General features: G+C 47.0%; 2 protein-coding genes across 2 annotated transcripts; both read right to left on the minus strand.

The window, feature by feature from the left end:
* Positions 1-2,100: 2,100 nt before the first annotated feature.
* On the minus strand, positions 2,101-5,671 carry LOC134411599 (natriuretic peptides A-like). The gene is made up of 3 exons (XM_063145463.1): positions 5,567-5,671; positions 2,823-3,070; positions 2,101-2,179 (listed from the first exon to the last, which is right to left on the minus strand). Exons 1-3 carry the CDS (start codon positions 5,669-5,671, stop codon positions 2,101-2,103), a joined length of 432 nt encoding a protein of 143 aa, XP_063001533.1.
* Positions 5,672-12,088: 6,417 nt separating this feature from the next.
* On the minus strand, positions 12,089-17,024 carry LOC134411622 (natriuretic peptides A-like). The gene is made up of 3 exons (XM_063145491.1): positions 16,905-17,024; positions 12,827-13,115; positions 12,089-12,174 (listed from the first exon to the last, which is right to left on the minus strand). The coding sequence occupies exons 1-3, from the start codon at positions 17,022-17,024 to the stop codon at positions 12,158-12,160; spliced, it is 426 nt and encodes a 141-aa protein (XP_063001561.1). The 3' UTR covers positions 12,089-12,157.
* Between the last annotated feature and the right edge of the window lie 491 nt (positions 17,025-17,515).

Consider the following 17,515-nt stretch of genomic DNA (forward strand, 5'->3'; position numbering starts at 1 on the left):
GGAGACCCGAGTTCTAACCCCCCACTTGGCCCCTGGAGCTCCTTGGTTGAGTTCGGGCCGGGGACGGATTCTCAGCCTAACCCACCTCACAGGGTTGTCGTCAGGATTACACGGCGAGGAGGACGATCATGTAAGCGGCTTTGGGCTCCTTGGAGGAAAGGCCAGTGGAGGCTGGTGGCTCTGGTTTGAGTGGGGCTGTGAATCCGTCCTGGGCTTTTGTTAGAACCAGCTAGAACTCTAAAGCAGCTTTCCAGGGAGCTTGGATCTATTTTGGGGATAGGACTCAGCCCCCTGGGTAGCTCCTTGGGAGGCCTGACAGCTACATGCTACGTCCAGGATCAGAGGCAGGATTCTTATGGTGCTGGGGAACATGGGCGGGAGGGTGCTGCTTGTGAAGGACTCATGTCCTGCTTGTGGCTTCTCCGTCAGCAGCTGGTCGGCCACTGGGTGATCCGACTGCTGGACGAAGCCCTAAGAGGAGAGGCTGAAAGAACTGGGCATGTTTAGCCTGGAGAAGAGAAGACATGAGAGCATTCTTCAAATACTTGAAAGGTTGTCACACAGAGGAGGGCCAGGATCTCTTCTCGGTCCTCCCAGAGTGCAGGACACGGAATAACGGGCTCAAGTTAAAGGAAGCCAGATTCCAGCTGGACATCAGGGAAAACTTCCTGACTGTTAGAGCAGTACGACAATGGAACCAGTTACCAAGGGAGGTTGTGGGCTCTCCCACCCTAGAGGCCTTCAAGAGGCAGCTGGACAAGCATCTGTCGGTGATGCTGTAGGGTGGATTCCTGCATTGAGCAGGGGGTTGGACTCGATGGCCTTATAGGCCCCTTCCAACTCTACTATGATTCTATGACTAGATGGACCCTTGGGCTGATCCAGCATGGATCACAACATCTGCAGGGCCACCACTTGCCAGGCCATTGGCTCAATGTTCCAGGTAACGCTTGCGTGAACTTTCCTGGTCGTTCCTCCCAACCACATCGCTTTGATAAGCTCAATGCCTCTTTATAATAGGCACAGGACCTTCTTTTGAGAAGCACCAGGCAGGAGTTATTTTGTGCAGTGGACGTGACATGCCTCATTAGACCGAGATTTCTCTCCCCCTCCTAAGGACAAGGAACGGAACAAGGCAATGATCCACCAGGGTGGACAGGCGTGTGGTGTATTTTTCATCGCTTTGGTAAGTTGTGACCTCAATGGTCACAGACAATTATTCCCCTGTTTGGCAATATCCATCTATGCTGGGCATGGCTAGGTCCATGATGGGGCCATGACCATTGGGCATGCTGGCAGGGGCTTTCGGCAATCGAGGATCAAAATATTCCGGACCTCTCATGGGTTCTGTGGCTTTAACCCTGTCTCTCCCTCTACAACACCACTCATTTCAGCTAACCACTGAAGCTTTTCTTCATTCAAGGCGCAATCCTACACCTGTTCGGATGGGGAAAAAAGTCCTACAACTTCCAGGAACGCCAGGAACTGTACAACTTCTTTCCGTCTTAACGTCCATGGGGTTGCACCCTTTTTCTCTCTAAACCACCCCCCGCCCCAAATCCAGATTGCGGATTGCACTTTCTGTTGGGAGATACCCCAGAAGGTGGGTTATTTGTGGTCTTCAAACCCTGACATCTACATTGGGGGGGGGATGGTGGTTTAAAGGGGAAGGATATTCAAGATCCTGATATAGAACCTCTTTCATTGGGAGCATTCTGGAGTAAGTTCCATGCGCTGGGAGCCAGAATTGAGTTCTGTCTCTGTCCCTGGTGCTGAATCTCTATTAGACTTCTGATGCAGGCAAAGGATTGGGGATTGCAGCAAAAAGGAGTACTATGACCGTTTGTGCCACGGAGGGAACTTTATTCATTTACTCTTGCCTTTTACATTTATGTTACATTGGGGAAAATAGCAGCTCTCTCTCCCCCCACCCCATTCCGAGAGATCCCAGCAGGAGAGAAGCATCCCGAATCTCCTTTTATCCTCACGATGACTGCGTGAGGTAGCTGAGCGGGATACGGAAGCAAATCCTCCACACGCCCAGGGGGCTGTGTTTTCTTCTTCAGCTGAAGAGTCTATCAGTAAGGGTCTTTAAAGGGATCAGGGGGTTTCGAAGAAAGGCTTGGAGGTTACTTGCTGGAGACGGAGATCGTTGCTAATTTCAGGTTTCGCTTCAGTTCTGCAAAAGGTGAAAGCACAAATGTGATGCGTTACGATGTAGAGGTCTCAGGGCTACATTCAAGGTGTCTATTGCCAGGGGGTATTTGTGGAGGGTTGGTGGTTTTGGATTGAAAGCAGGGATTGGGGACCGTGTGGCCCTCTGTGGTTCGTCATCCGCCCCACTGAAGCTTCAGCTATTGGGCAGTATAAAAATGTAATGAATAAATAAATAAATAAATAAACCCTGCCCAACCTTCAGGCCTTATGCCTCTCCACACTCTCGCTGCATGAAGAGAGGTGAAATGGGAAGGGGGTCCTGGCAGGGAGTGGGAGGACCCCACCCCCAATATCATCCAGCCTGCCATATGAGTCCAGAACCAGAATCCAGCCCAATACCATTTTGCTCCCTACAACCTAAAGAAACGACATTGCAGGATAGAAATTCCACTAGGAATCTGTCCCGTTCTTTCCTCTCTGCTGGTTTTCAAGCAAAGCAGCTTTCCGGCTCTTATGCCACAAAGTCACCCTGGTTTTGCACCCCTGCTTTTCGCCCCATTCCCCTTGCCGAATTTCCTCCAGTTCTTACCCTTTTCTTACAGCCCATCCCACTTGTCGTCCCTATTCTGTCCAGCCGTTGACCGAAGCAACTCGAGGACTGTTGCCTGTTGCGGGGGGCACTGAAAAGTGCCCTCAATTTGTTCCTCGTGGCTGCCGGCATCCTCTCTGGTGGCTGCCGCCTGCCATGGCCGAAGCCACCTTCGCTTTGGGGCTGTGCGTATTCGTCTTCCCAGGAAGGCAGAGTTTCGTAAGCGTCTTCCGCCGTTTCGCCATTCGGTTCATCGAAGCCTCGGCCAAGCCCTGTGTCGCTTTCTTCCGGCTGGAGTTTTTCTTCCAAACGCTCCAGAAGTGCCTGAGACAGAGGGAGAGAACCCAAGTCACGGGATCAGCAAGAGAGAGGGCCCCACCCTCTGCTTGTTTGCATGGGAGGAAGTCTTCTTATAGCCGACGTCCATTAATGTAAAACAAATGCGATGAAGTATTGGGCTATTAAAAAAACAGAACACTGTTGATTTAGTGCAGATTTGGCATTTGTAAAAAGCACTGAAGGTCAGCTCCTCTGTGTGTGTGTGTGTGTGTGTGTGTTTATGTATTTGATATATAGTTTGATATATTTTGAAGTATAGCTTCCAAATCACATGAGGTATGGTTCCTCTCTATTCGGCTCTGGTTAGGCCTCATCTAGAGTATTGCGTCCAGTTCTGGGCGCCACAATTCAAGAAGGACGCAGAAAAGCTGGAGCGGGTTCAGAGGAGGGCAACCAGGATGATCAGGGGTCTGGAAACAAAGCCCTATGAAGAGAGACTGAAAGAACTGGGCATGTTTAGCCTGGAGAAGAGAAGATTGAGGGGAGACATGAGAGCACTCTTCAAATCCTTGAAAGGTTGTCCCACAGAGGAGGGCCAGGATCTCTTCTCGATCCTCCCAGAGTGCAGGACACGGAATAACGGGCTCAAGTTAAAGGAAGCCAGATTCCAGCTGGACATCAGGAAAAACTTCCTGACTGTTAGAGCAGTGCGACGGTGGAATCCGTTACCTAGGGAGGTTGTGGGCTCTCCCACCCTAGAGGCCTTCAAGAGGCAGCTGGACAAGCATCTGTCAGGGATGCTTTAGGGTGGATTCCTGCATTGAGCAGGGGGTTGGACTTGATGGCCTTGTGGACCCCTTCCAACTCTGCTATTCTATGATTCTATGATTCTATGATGGGTTTTGTGGGCCAAATTCAGCCCGCTTAAGGTCCCAATCCGGTGCACCGAGGTTCACCACATGTCCAAACATCAATCCTTGGTTGGTTTCCTGATCTTTTGTGCATCCAAAAGGTTGAAATGTCTGTTTTAGGGCTTAATGACCACTGCTATATAAATAAATAATAATAATAATAATACTAAGAGGTATAAGCTCAAATATGCTAGTATTTTTAAAAAAATTGCCTTTTTGGCTCCACCCATCCCTGGAATGCATCACACAAGAGCTTCTCCAGAGTTAAAATCCCATCCCCCTTGTTGAAAGAGATTCGCGTACAGAACGTGATCTAGGCCAGGTTAAGGATTTCTTTTTTCATTCATTTCAGTGTGAGGGAGAATCGAACAAGTGCTGTGAATTAAATGAGTCCAAGCTTTGAACCAGGTGGGCATGGATGGAGCAGTAGGGAACCTGGCGCCCTGCAGATAGTTTGGACTACAAGTCCCAAAAGCCACAGCCAAACCGGCCCGTGATCGGGGATCATGGGGGTTTGTAGTCAAAGAACTCCGGAGAGCACCACGTTGTCGACCTGTGAAACTAACATCTCACAGGACAACAAACCTCCGTTGGCACTAACGAAGGCTTTTTAAAAAGTCGTAATGCAGCATGGGGCGGGGAAGCCATTACCTCTCCTGTCACTGATCAGAAATAAGACAGGAAAGCTGGCCATATTAGTCCCACAGCAAGAAGGTCCCCATCCATGCTTTAAAGCTCCTCTAAGTTTTATTTTTTAATTACAAAGAGGCGAGTAAGAGAGGACAGGATGGAATCCTAGAATCATAGAACAGTAGAGTTGGAAGGGGCCTACAAGGCCATCGAGTCCAACCCCCTGCTCAGTGCAGGAATCCACCCTAAAGCATCCCTGACAGATGCTTGTCCAGCTACCTCTTGAAGGTCTCTAGTTACCTAGGGAGGTCTCCACAACCTCCCTAGGTAACTGGTTCCATTGTCGTACTGCTCTAACAGTCAGGAAGTTTTTCCTGCTCTCCAGCCAGAATCTGGCTTCCTGTAACTTGAGCCCATGATTTCATAACCTCTCCCAACCTGGTACAATTTTGATGTTTTGTGTGACAACCCTCAGCTTTCCTAACCATTGGCCATGCCAGTTGTGCCTCATGGGAGTTGTCATCCAACACATCTGGGTGGCCCCGGATTGGGGAAGGCTGTATCAGCTGAAACGTTCACAAAAATGGGTGCGGATTTGCATTAAAAAAAACACACACCAGCCTCCACCATTCAAATAGGGGAAATGAAGAATGGGGAGAAATGGGAATTGAGAGATTTGTCCATGCAGGCCAAGCGTCAAGATCCCCTTGGACAAAGCTCTGACTCTTCACCATTGCAACCTGCTCCTTCCCCTGGCCCAGAGAACGTTGATGGTGAGAAGAAGGGTCAGGAGACCCATGGCCTGCTGGCTCCCTGGCTGTCTGCCTGCTGAGCAAGCAAGGAGAAGAAGGAGGAGGTGGACCAAGGGTGATAGCAGCAGGGAGAACACAGACTTGATGACGTTGGAAGCCCACTGAGATATCTTGCATTCCCAAGCTGGACCTGAAGCCCTGCAAGAATCAGTTGACCGAACGCCGAGACGCCGTCTATAATGCCTTACCTTGATGTCAGCCAGTTCCACCCTGTCGATAGGTTGGGCTTTGGTTCTGCCTTGAAGTTGACCCACAAGCCACAGAAGAAGCAGAAGAGGAACGGTTGATCCCATGGTGTCGTCCACGTACCGCCTTCCCCCAGTTCTTCCTCGCCGCTCCTTTGTCGTGTCAGGCCTGACTTCCCCCATCTTTATACCCGCGGGACCTGCAAAGCTCATGCCTGAAGAATGGAACCCCACTGCATTCCATCACCCATCCTTGATAAGGCATCGGAGATACAGAGGCTGGCAGAAGATGCCCTTTTAAAGTGATCTCCGGTGCCGGAGATGCGCCGCTCGGCGTCCGTTAACAGAAATGGCAAGCCTGGGCACCCGTGTGACACATGCATTCCTGTTGACTCATCTGGAGAAGCTTCGCACTTCGGAGGTGTGAAAGAAGCTCCCGAACATCCCCTTGTTATCTCTAGCGGAGGCAGACTCTCCGGCTGCTTCAGCAGTGGAAAATCATGACCAACCCATCGCTGGCTGTCAAGCGCCATGTCCTTGGGCCAATCGCCACCAGACTGATGTGCTCCTGTTTTCCCCGTGACGGAAGAAAGTTCAGAGCTACCTTTACAAGCTCTGTCACATTTCACAACGACCCGAGTCTTGTGGAAACCCTGGAGACTAAAAAAAATGTAACACTCTGCCACACTTTTTGTTAGTTTTGCTGCAGCAGGCGAATGCTGTACATCTACGCCTACGGAATCGGTCGAATTTGCAAGGTTTTCTGATCTTCTGCGGACAGGTCGAGCGAGGAGCACTGAAGAGCATTTTTAAGAAGTGCTTTTGAAGCCCACTTTGCCACGTTGCTATACCGTCCTATCCGGCATAATTGAGCCTTCTTTTATAGTAGGATATATAGGCATGAATGGATGGGGTCACAATTATTCAACATCACTCACGCGCATACGGGTTGTTGAGTGGACCCTAATGTAAATTGCAACAATAATTGTAAGTTGTAGTTCCAATAATAATAATAATAATAATGATAGCAACAACAACCATAATGATAATAATAATGTTTGTTCTAAGATTCATATCCCACATTGAAATAATTGCAAAAATAATTTGCAAAAATAAATTGCAAAAATAGTTGTAAGATGTTGTTTCAATAATAATAATGATAGCAACAACCATGATGATGATGATGATGATGATAATACTAATAATAATAATAATAATAATAATGTTTGTTCAAAGATTTATATCCCACATTGGAAATAATTGCAAAAATAAATTGCAAAAATAATTGTAATATGTTGTTTCAATAATAATAATAATAATAATAATAATAATAATAATAATAATAGTAATAATGATAGCAGCAACAGCTATGATGATAATAATAATGTTTGTTCAAAGATTTATATCCCACATTGGAAATAATTGCAAAAATAAATTGCAAAAATAATTGTAAGTTGTTTCAATAATAATAATAATAATAATAATAATAATAATGATAGCAGCAACAGCCATGATAATAATGATGATAATAATGTTTGTTCAAAGATTCATATCCCACATTGCTGAAGCAGAACTTCTTACAACAACAAATAATTGTTGTGAACCGCCCAGAGAGCTTCGGCTATTGGGCGGTATAAAAATGTAATAAATAAATAAATAAATTACAATTGTTGCTGTTGAAAAAAGGAGGAGGAGCAAAAGAGCAGGAGACATGGGAGTAAAAGGAGGAAGGGGAAGAGGAGGAGGAGGAGGAACAGGAGGAAAAAGAGGATAATGATGGGAGTTGTAATCCATCTCATCTGATGGGTGCCAGGTTGGTTACTGCCATGCTGCGGCTCTGTAAAATGGCACTCCCTATCCTTGCCCCCTCGAAGATAAATTTTATTTATTTATTTATTACATTTCTATACCGCCCAATAGCCTGAGCTCTCTGGGCGGTTCACAAAAATTAAAAACATTCAAAGTATAAAACGACAGTATAAAACCATGATATAAAATACAACTTAAAAGCTCAACCAGATAAAAACAGCAGCAATGCAAAATTACAGATTTAAAACACCAAGTTAAAATGTATTTATAGACTGTTAAAATGCTGGGAGAATAAAAAGGTCTTCACCTGGCGTCTAAAAGCATATCATGTAGGTGCCAAGCGAACCTCCTTAGGGAGCTCGTTCCACAGCTGGGGTGCCACAGCAGGAAGGCCTCACTTCCTTTGGCAGGGACTCGCGGAGAAGGCCCTGTGTATATTGTGCATCTGTGTATATTGGTGGCCACGGAACTTTCCTTGCAGGGTTCGGTTTATTCATGAACTGCTATGCTATTTTATTGTTTTACTCTGTACAGCACCATATACACTGATGGTGCTAAATAAATAAATAATGAACTGCTCAACTTGGCTAGCGCTGTGCCGCTTTCCCCCTCAGCCTCCTTTCTCCTTCATGGAAATTGTGTCTATCTCGATTTGGCCCTGGAGGAAACCCGTGCACCGATCCGTGGACAATGTGCATTTTGTCGGGCTGTGTGTTCCAATGGTTAGAGAGCACAACATGTGAGATCTCGTCTGGCGCCCTAGAATGTCGGTCAGGCTAGTTTGCCAGAGCCCGTTCTCACGTATACACGACCCTACCAATCTGGGAACATCATACCCCCCCTTCCAGGACTACAATCATCAGTCAACGCCCTCCACCAAGTGCCTCTTCTGAGGGAGATTTAAAAGCTGGCAAGAAAGGAGAGGGCTTTCTCAGTGGTGGCCCCCTAAATTGTGGAACACTTTCCCCAGTGAGGTCTGTTCAGCACCACCACTGTGATTTTTCCCATGCCAGGTTAAGACTTTCCTCCACTCTTAGGTTTTTGACAGCATATGATAAAAAAAAAAACCCATCCTGGGACTCTTATTGTTGTCTGTTGAAAATGGTTTTATATTTTTCTATGCAGACGATCGTATATTGCGTTATTATATTGTGTTTTTAGGGTTAAATTTTTAATAAGCCACCCTGAGAGCTTCCGCGATCGGGCCGTGTATAAATACAATAGATGAAATGAAATGAAGTCCAAAATACCTGGAGGACACCACGTTGGAGAAAGCTGATGGATTAGGTTGCTCAGCCTGTATATTTAATTTGCTTTTATAAATTGCTATAATGACGGGTGCCCTCTGGCAGACCGCAATTTTGACAATTTTGCTGTTTTTAAAATCTGCAGTGTGAAAAGCTCTTTGGACCCAAATTCTAAGACTTCTTGACGAATTTGTAGGCAACGGTGTTACCTTACACACTGCATTCCCTAGCTAAAATCATGACAATCCAGCTCTGTCTCTCAATGTGAACTTAGCAAGCATGTTAACGAGGGTTGTCGCTCCTGCTTTGCATGCAGATGGTGCCGGGTTCAAGTCCTGGCTGATACGCCAGCTGCGCCCCTTTGTAGAGTTAGAAGACCTAAAGACGGTTGTGCACGCGCTGGTAACTTCAAGGCTCGACTTCTGCAATGCACTCTACATAGGGCTACCTTCGTGCCTAGTCCGGAAACGTCAACTAGTTTAAAATATAGCAGCCAGGCTGGTCACTGGTACACCTAGGGGTGGTCACATTACACCAGTTTTAAAATCTCTTCACTGGCTGCCGATTAGTTTCCAGGCAAAGTATAAAGTGTTGGTGAGCACCTTTAAAGCCCTACATGGTTTGGGTCCGGGCTACCTGCGGGATCGCCTTCTCCTGTACAATCCGCCCTGCACACTCAGGTCCACTGGGAAGAATCTACTTCAGCTAGCAAAAACTAGATTGACAAACGTTACCCAGAGGACCTTCTCTTCTGCTGCTCCCAGACTGTGGAATGGCCGGCCGGAGGAGACTCGTCAGCTTGACAGTCTACTAGCATTCAAGAAAGCTCTTCCGGCAGGCCTATCCAGTGGAATTTTAAGACGTATTTAAAATGTTTTTAGGATTTTTTTAGGATGTTTTTAACAATGTCTATTATGTTTTAATTGAGTATTATGTATTTTATTGTTTATAGTTGTTCCCCGTCTTGATCAAAGTGGAGAGGCGGGTAAGAAATAATTATTATTACTATTATTATTATTATTATTATTATTATTATTATTATTATTATTATTTCCAAGTAGGACTGCGAAAGACCCCTACTGAAACACTGGAGAGCATCTGCTGGTCAGTTTAAATCAAGGGAATAGTATTGGAGGCCAAACCTAGCTGACCTGGGTTACCACTTTGACATCCTGCATTTCTCAGATGGTCATGCCCTGGCCCCGCCCACTTTTCCCTGGCCCCACCCCCTTGACTCTGGCCACACCCCTTTCACCACACCCACTGACCGTTTGGTGGATCCTCAGCTAATGTGCAGTTTTTCCCCTTTTCTGAGAAGTTGAAATGCCTCTCCTAATGGGATGAAAATGGTCCAAGATGCTGCTGGGGGTTCCACATGGCCTGATTGGAGCCCACCAGAAGAGCCTTCAGCATGGTGGCCCCTTCTCTGTGGAACTCCCCGCCACTGGAGGTCAGGCAGGTGCCAACATTGTGCTGCTTCCGGCACTTCCTGAAAACAACTCTTTTCCAGGAAGCCTCCCTTAACTGACAACCATGTTTTTTATTGGTATCCTGTTTTGAAATTGAATAATTTTAATATGCATCTTTTAATTTTTGTTTCTGTTTTACTTTTTATGTCCACTGCTCTGGAATCTATTTTAGATATGGAGCCATATATAAATATTGTAAATAATGAAATACACACCCATGCTGGAGACAATATTCAGCTAAGACTAATGCACCGTCTTACGTTCCTGCTTAAATATGCCCTTTTATTCAGGACCACGAGGACTGGAATCTTACTTGACATATTTCAATGGCACGGCACCTGCTTTGCATGCAAGAGGACCCGGGTACGATTTCTGGCATCTCCTGGTAGGGTTTTAAACCTCCTACAGTTGCTGCCAGTCTGTGCATGCAATACTGAGCTATTTGGAGGAATGGTCTGACTTACTTTAAGGCAATTTCCTATTTAAACTAGGAGAATGTACACATGATCGTAAATGTTTTTGTGCTAGCTAATTTGAGTAAAACCTATCCCCTGCCTTATTATTATATTTATTATTATTTATTCATTGCATTTATAGCCCGCCTTTCTTCCTGCAAGGAACTCAAAGCGGCATACATAATCCTCCTCCTCCCCACTTTATTCTCACAACAGCCCTGTGAGGTGTGTTGGGCTGTGACTGGCCCAAAGTCACCCAGTGGGTTTCCATGGACAAGTGGGGACTAGAACCCGGATCTCCCGACTCGCAGACACTCTAGCCACTACACCACACTCTGTTTTATCTGAGAGAGTAGCATCCCCATGAGGCAGTAAAGCCCTGGAGATTGCCACATTTGTGTGTTTTGAGAGCCAGTTTGTGTTACGGAGTTATGGAAGTGTTTGGGAAAAGGATATTGCACACAATCTTGTATACAGTATACAAGATTGTATACAAGATTGTACACAATCTTGTATACTTGTACACAATCTTGTATACAGAACAGGACTGTATACAATCCAGTTCTGGGCTCCACAATTCAAGAAGGACGCAGACAAGCTGGAGCGTGTTCAGAGGAGGGCAACCAGGATGATCAGGGGTCTGGAAACAAAGCCCTATGAAGAGAGACTGAAAGAACTGGGCAGGTTTAGCCTGGAGAAGAGAAGATGGAGGGGAGACATGAGAGCACTCTTCAAATACTTGAAAGGTTGTCACACAGAGGAGGGCCAGGATCTCTTCTCGATCCTCCCAGAGTGCAGGACACGGAAGAACAGGCTCAAGTTAAAGGAAGCCAGATTTCAGCTGGACATCAGGAAAAACTTCCTGACTGTTAGAGTAGTGCAACAATGGAATCCGTTACCTAGGGAGGTTGTGGGCTCTCCCACACTAGAGGCCTTCAAGAGGCAGCTGGACAACCCTCTGTCAGGGATGCTTTAGGGTGGATTCCTGCATTGAGCAGGGGGTTGGACTCGATGGCCTTGTAGGCCCCTTCCAACTCTGCTGTTCTATGATTCTATGTGTAGATACTTCTTGAACAGTCTCTTCTTCCTGCTCTTCCACTCAGGAAACAGAAGTATTTTCACAAGGGAAACCTTAAAACTTTGTTTCCAGGCTAGTGAAGGTCCCAGGCCGCCATGCCCCAGGGAAACGTTGAAATGTGGACTAGAGGCTTGCGTGGGCTGGCAGATGAACCCCATCATTCAGGAAAAGAATGATCAGCGTTCTTTTTCATCCAACAGAACCCGAAACAAAGCAGCAAGAGTAAACTCAACACAAAGAGCTTATGGTGTTTCTGTTTATTAGTTTTATTACTATTATTTCAAGCAATGGTCTCTGGGCTTGAGAGTAAGAAAGGGCTTTGGGGTTTGTTTTTTTAAGAAAGAAAGAAAAAAAAAGCAAACACAAACAAACAAAAGGTCAAGTAATAAATAAATTAATAAATAAATAAATAGGTGGAACGTTCCATCCGTTCCAGAGATTTCGAAGAAACGCTGGTTGGTCAGAGTGTCTTCGGGAAGCCGCGTGCCATCAAAAGTTAGAATCCTTTTGGGGAGGAGGCGACAGGAAGCTGGTTTTTAATGCCTTCTTGAACCTGGGGGGGGGGAATAAAGGGGGGGGGAAATTAGAGCATAATCAGAGGAAGCCCTGACTTTGAGAGTTGTGCTGCGCAGTTTCATAGATTTTAGAGACTCCAAGGTTTGCTGCTTGATGATCAGCTCAGATCAGAGACATTGAAGATCAGGCCAAATCCAACCACCCTGTGAAGTCAATCTAGCCCCCAACCAAGGTTTTCTAGATGGCCACACCTCCTTCCACTGGCCCCTCCCACTTCCTCCCAACCACCAATTTGGTGGTTTCCTGTCTTTGCTACAGCGTTTCACCCCCTGTTCTGAAAGGTTGAAATGCATCTCCGGCGACTAAAAGCTTTTAAGTGTAAATGCACTGGCATTTGAGGCCCTCCCCTTTTGCCTTTGCCCCGCCCATCCCTGGTCTGGTACCCTACTCTGGCGCTCTCTGCTCTCCATCAATTGGAAAGGGGATGTTGCTATTGGGTTGTGGGCCTTGGTTGTCTTTTCCCTATGTGGGCCCTTTTGCAAGGAAGTGAGAACGAAATGTGCCTTCGATTGCAATTCGGGGCAGGGGGGAATAAATATATATCTGTTATTAGGCACTGGGGGAAATCCTGCCTTGTTGCCTTCATGGGGAGGCCTTCTGCAGACCAGATGACCCGGAGAGGAGCTCACCTTTGCATCCCATGCCGCTCACGGAGCCGATCCTGTCCAATCTCCTCCCGAAACAGCCGGAGTCTCGCATGCTCTTTGCAGCCTGAAGACCCCGCATGCGTTTCAGCAGAGAGCTCCTGTCGGACAGGAAAGGGGGAAAATCGACCCTGGGATCCATCAGCTGCTGTTCATCACTGTTGTCGGAGAACTCCACCAGACTCCCTCCCTGGGTTTCGGGTCCCTCGAACTCAGCGCTGTTCCGCAGGTCTTCCATCAGGGAGACTTTTTCCTCCAACTTCTCCAGAAGAGCCTGGAATGAAAAGGAAATGCATCGTAGGATAGAATGATTCCGTTGATCCCTTGAATGTTGTTAAGGCTATTTTATCAGCTCTCCAAATCCTGCCTTTGAATCTGGGCATTTTTATTGCCTTTTGAAATCCTGATATGTATTATTATTTATTTATTATTGCATTTATATCCTGCCTTTTTTCCTCCAAGGAACCCAAGGCAGCGTCCATAATCCTCCTTTCTCCGCCGTTTTATCCTCACCACAACAACCCTGTGAGGTGGGTTGAGCTGAGAGGCTGTGACTGGCTCAAAGTAGGTTTCCGTGGCGAAGTGGGGACTAGAATTCGGATCTCCCGACTCCCAGTCCAACACTCTAACCACTACACTACACTGTTGCAAACTTTGCCTTAAGGGTGTGTGTTTTTTTAAAAAAAAAAATGGGAAGACAGACAGAATATAAATACTTTGAAATAAAAAAATAGTTATAACGAATCATAATATGTATTAAACAGCAGTTTCAAACCACAATGACCAGCTTTAGAGGCTACAGCAACAAAGTGCCATATATTATAAATGTTTTAAATAGAGAATAATAGATTAATGGAAGAAAAGAGTATTGCGTCCAGTTCTGGGCTCCACAATTCAAGAAGGACGCAGACAAGCTGGAGCGTGTTCAGAGGAGGGCAACCAGGATGATCAGGGGTCTGGAAACGAAGCCCTATGAAGAGAGACTGAAAGAACTGGGCATGTTTAGCCTGGAGAAGAGAAGATTGAGGGGAGACATGAGAGCACTCTTCAAAGACTTAAAAGGTTGTCACACAGAGGAGGGCCAGGATCTCTTCTCCATCCTCCCAGAGTGCAGGACACGGAATAACGGGCTCAAGTTACAGGAAGCCAGATTCCAGCTGGACATCAGGAAAAACGTCCTGACTGTTAGAGCAGTACGACAATGGAATCAGCTACCTAGGGAAGTTGTGGGCTCTCCCACACTAGAGGCATTCAAGAGGCAGCTGGACAACCATCTGTCAGGGCTGCTTTAGGGTGGATTCCTGCATTGAGCAGGGGGTTGGACTCGATGGCCTTGTAGGCCCCTTCCAACTCTGCTATTCTATGATTCTATGATTCTATTAGAAAGGAGGGAAGGAAGGAACAAAAAAGACATATGAGAGAAGATGAATATGCAGAAATGGAAGGATAAATAAATGCAGAAATGAAAGGAAGGAAAGAAAGAAATGCTGTAAGAGGATGAATTAGCAGAAATGCAGCTATTGGCACTAAGAGTGCAATCCTATACATCAGAAGTGAGTCCCATTGAGTTCAACGGGTAAGTGGGTGCACACAAGCTTAATCTCATTTTGGGGTGAGATCTAAGGGCTGAAGCCAGACCTGATGTCCAAACCTCCAAGAGCCGGTGTTCAAGGCACTGAAGCAGCACCACCATCCATGCACGAGAGAACTGTAAGCAGTAGTGCAAAAATTCTTTAGGAAAAAGATCAAAACAGAAGGAGCAACGGCCACACCACCATCACCAAAATACAGCCCCGGGTGTTCCTGAGCATGCTCAAAGGACGCAGGATATAGACTGGTTGGTAGTGGGGAAGGGTAATTGAAAACTGGGTTTTGCTGGTAGAGTGGAATTTTCAACGGAGTTCTCAGTACTGCAAGAAAATGCCGTTGCAGTTTTCACGTTTTCTTTTTCCTAATATGGTCCATGGCCATTGTGTTCCTAGGGTGTGTGTGTGTGTGTGTGTGAGAGAGAGAGAGAGAGAGAGAGAGAGAGATGGAGGCTTCAGCATCTCACAGAAGTTTCTCCCTGCTCATACCCAACACCTTCCCAGGAGCAGAACCAGCGTGCAACATCCGCAGCGCTTCTGGTAGTGAACTCAACCTTTTCCCCCAAGAAAGGTGGCCGGAGTCGCTGCAGCCACCGGCAACCTAGAAACTTGGGACATTGGAAATGAAAAATGCTGCCCAAACCGTAGCTGCCACAAAACCCCTGTCCCCCTGCGGAAGGTAAGAGTGTTAAAAGGGATTACTGCTGCTGCTGTGTCTGTCTGTCTGTCTGTCTCTCCATCCCTGTGTCTCTGACTGCGTCCCTCTCTTGAGAGCAGGCTGGTGGTTTTAGAAATAGAAGGTGTACGTTTTGCCACTGAGCTTCGGTTCCCCTAAAAAACAGAACCCCAGAAGCAGAAAGGGCCTCAAAGATAATCTAGTCCAACCCCCAGTTCAATGCGGGCTCTGCACTTCAGGGTGCAACTACAACATTCCTGACAGGCGGTCCTCCACCCTCTCTTAAAGACCTCCGGTGAAGGAGAACCCACCACCTCCCTGCGTTGCTGAACATCTCTGTCTGTTTGGACATTTCTCCTAATGTTTAGGGGAAACCTGCTTCCTTGCCATTTCCACCCATTGATTCGAGTCCTGTCCTTGGGAGCAACTGAGAATATGTCTGCTATCTTCCGCGGTACAGCTTTTTAGGTATTTGCAACTTTCTCTTCTCCAAGCTAAATGTGACCAGCTCTTTCGACAAGAGGTATGCACTCTCCATTACATGGAGATCCCAGGTCTCCCTCCAATTCAGACGTCTCCTCTCTGAATGGGTCTGATCCTTTTTAAAAGCCACCTGCACTCATGGCTAGCCTCACCTCACGAAGAGCCCGGCTGGATCACACCAAAGGTCCCTCAGTTCCAGTATCCTGTTTCCAACAGGGGACAGCCAAAGGCTTGCAGGAAACTCATAAGAAAGCCATGAAGGCAGGTTTTCCCCTTTTGAGATAGACTGCTTCTGAAGCTGGAGGCTCCTTGGTTTGTTTAAAGCATTGTTATCCCACTCCTCAGCGGCTTATGGACAATCGATAAAAAGAACAGTCCCTGTGCCCACAGGCTTACAAACTTTAAAAAAAGGCACAGCACACAAGAAAATAGGGATGAGAAGGGAAGGAGGGGAAAAATGTTTCTCAAAAGAGCTGCCTTCGAAGAAATGTCCAGCCAGTGTGCGGCTGCTGGAAAGAAGGCAAACTCCATGTTTGGCATTATAACAGGAATGGAGAATAAAACGGCCGGTATCATACTGCCTTTATACAAATCTAGGGTGTGACCACACTGAGAATACTGTGTACAGTTCTGGTCACCACACTTTAAAAAAAGGATATTAGAGATCTGGGAAAAGTGCAGAAAGGGGCAACTAAAATGATGAAGGGGCTGGAGAATCTCCCCTAGGAGGGAAGGTGACAACAGCTGGGATTGTTTAGCTTGGAAAAAAGGAGGCCGAGGGGAGACAGGATAGAGGTGGACAAAATGATGCACGGTGTGGAGAAAGTGGACAGGGAGACATTTTTCTCCCTCTCTCAAAACGCTAGACCCCGGGGGCATCCCATGAAGCTGATTGGTGGGAGATTCAGGACAGCTAAAAGGAAGGAGAGTTAAACTATGGAACTCACTACCACAAGATGTGGTGATGGCCACCAATCTGGATGGCTTTAAAAGGGGGTTGGATAAATTCTTGGAGGCGAAGGCTATCCATGGCTACTAGCCCGGATGGTTGTGTGCTATCTCCAGTATTCGAGGCAGTAAGCCTGTGTGCCCCAGTTGCTGGGGAACATGGGTGCTGTTGCTGTGCTGCTTGTGGGTCCCTGGTCAACACCTGTTTGGCCACTGTATGAAAAGAGTGCTAGACTAGGTGGACCCTGGTTCTGATCCACTATGGCACTTTTGATGTTCTTAAAAACTTGCCCAACTTGGCAATCAATTCCCGAACCGGAGTTGCACGGTTATGAATCGTCGGTTTAGAAATGAACTCGGAATCCCTTACCTCCATGCTGGCTAGCTCCTTGGCAGGGCTGAGGCTGTCGATGGGATGGGCGGCGGAGCGCTGGAAGCAGAGGAGAAACAGCAAGGAGAGGCTGCAGCAAAATGACCATTTAGCATCCATGCTGTTGGGATGTGTGCTGGGTTGCAGAGAGAGGGGTCCTTTTTCTTCCCCGGAGATGAAGCCTCTGGTCTCCTGTTCTTGTCCTGTGTCTCTCCCTTTCTCCCAGCTGCTCTTATATACCCTTTGGGCACGAGGCTTTGCTTCCTTAGGTTATCGGGGGCGCATTCCAGCCTCTGCGATGGCATGCAACTCTGCCGGGAGAAAATTCCCTTTATTAGGTGTCATTCGCTTGCTCCGCTGGAGACACGGGAGTCACAAGCCAGTGATTTCATGCCGTCTGCCCTCTCCGCTGATATCGGGACGCGGAGATTACACATGCCTCCCCCCACACACCCCTCACTCTGGTTGGAAATTCTTTGTGGGTATTTTTCCCTCCTCTACAAGAGTTTCCCATGTTCCCAGGACTGGAGGGCAGCGGAAATAACGTCCTGTAAATGGATCTCAAGGAAATCGCCTTGTATAGCCAACGTAAGAGGTCCAAAGTCCGAGGA

Source organism: Elgaria multicarinata, chromosome 20 (assembly GCF_023053635.1).
Source record: "Elgaria multicarinata webbii isolate HBS135686 ecotype San Diego chromosome 20, rElgMul1.1.pri, whole genome shotgun sequence".
Lineage (NCBI taxonomy): Eukaryota > Metazoa > Chordata > Lepidosauria > Squamata > Anguidae > Elgaria > Elgaria multicarinata.

Excerpts from the sequence above, each read along its gene's own strand:
- LOC134411599 (XM_063145463.1), bottom strand. The coding sequence starts at position 5,671 with ATGGGATCAACCGTTCCTCTTCTGCTTCTTCTGTGGCTTGTGGGTCAA. Across the intron at positions 3,071-5,566 it reads TGGAACTGGCTGACATCAAG|GCACTTCTGGAGCGTTTGGA; the intron begins GTAAGGCATTAT and ends CCTCTGTCTCAG. Across the intron at positions 2,180-2,822 it reads TTCAGTGCCCCCCGCAACAG|AACTGAAGCGAAACCTGAAA; the intron begins GCAACAGTCCTC and ends CACCTTTTGCAG.
- LOC134411622 (XM_063145491.1), bottom strand. The coding sequence starts at position 17,024 with ATGGATGCTAAATGGTCATTTTGCTGCAGCCTCTCCTTGCTGTTTCTC. Across the intron at positions 13,116-16,904 it reads AGGAGCTAGCCAGCATGGAG|GCTCTTCTGGAGAAGTTGGA; the intron begins GTAAGGGATTCC and ends TTTTCATTCCAG.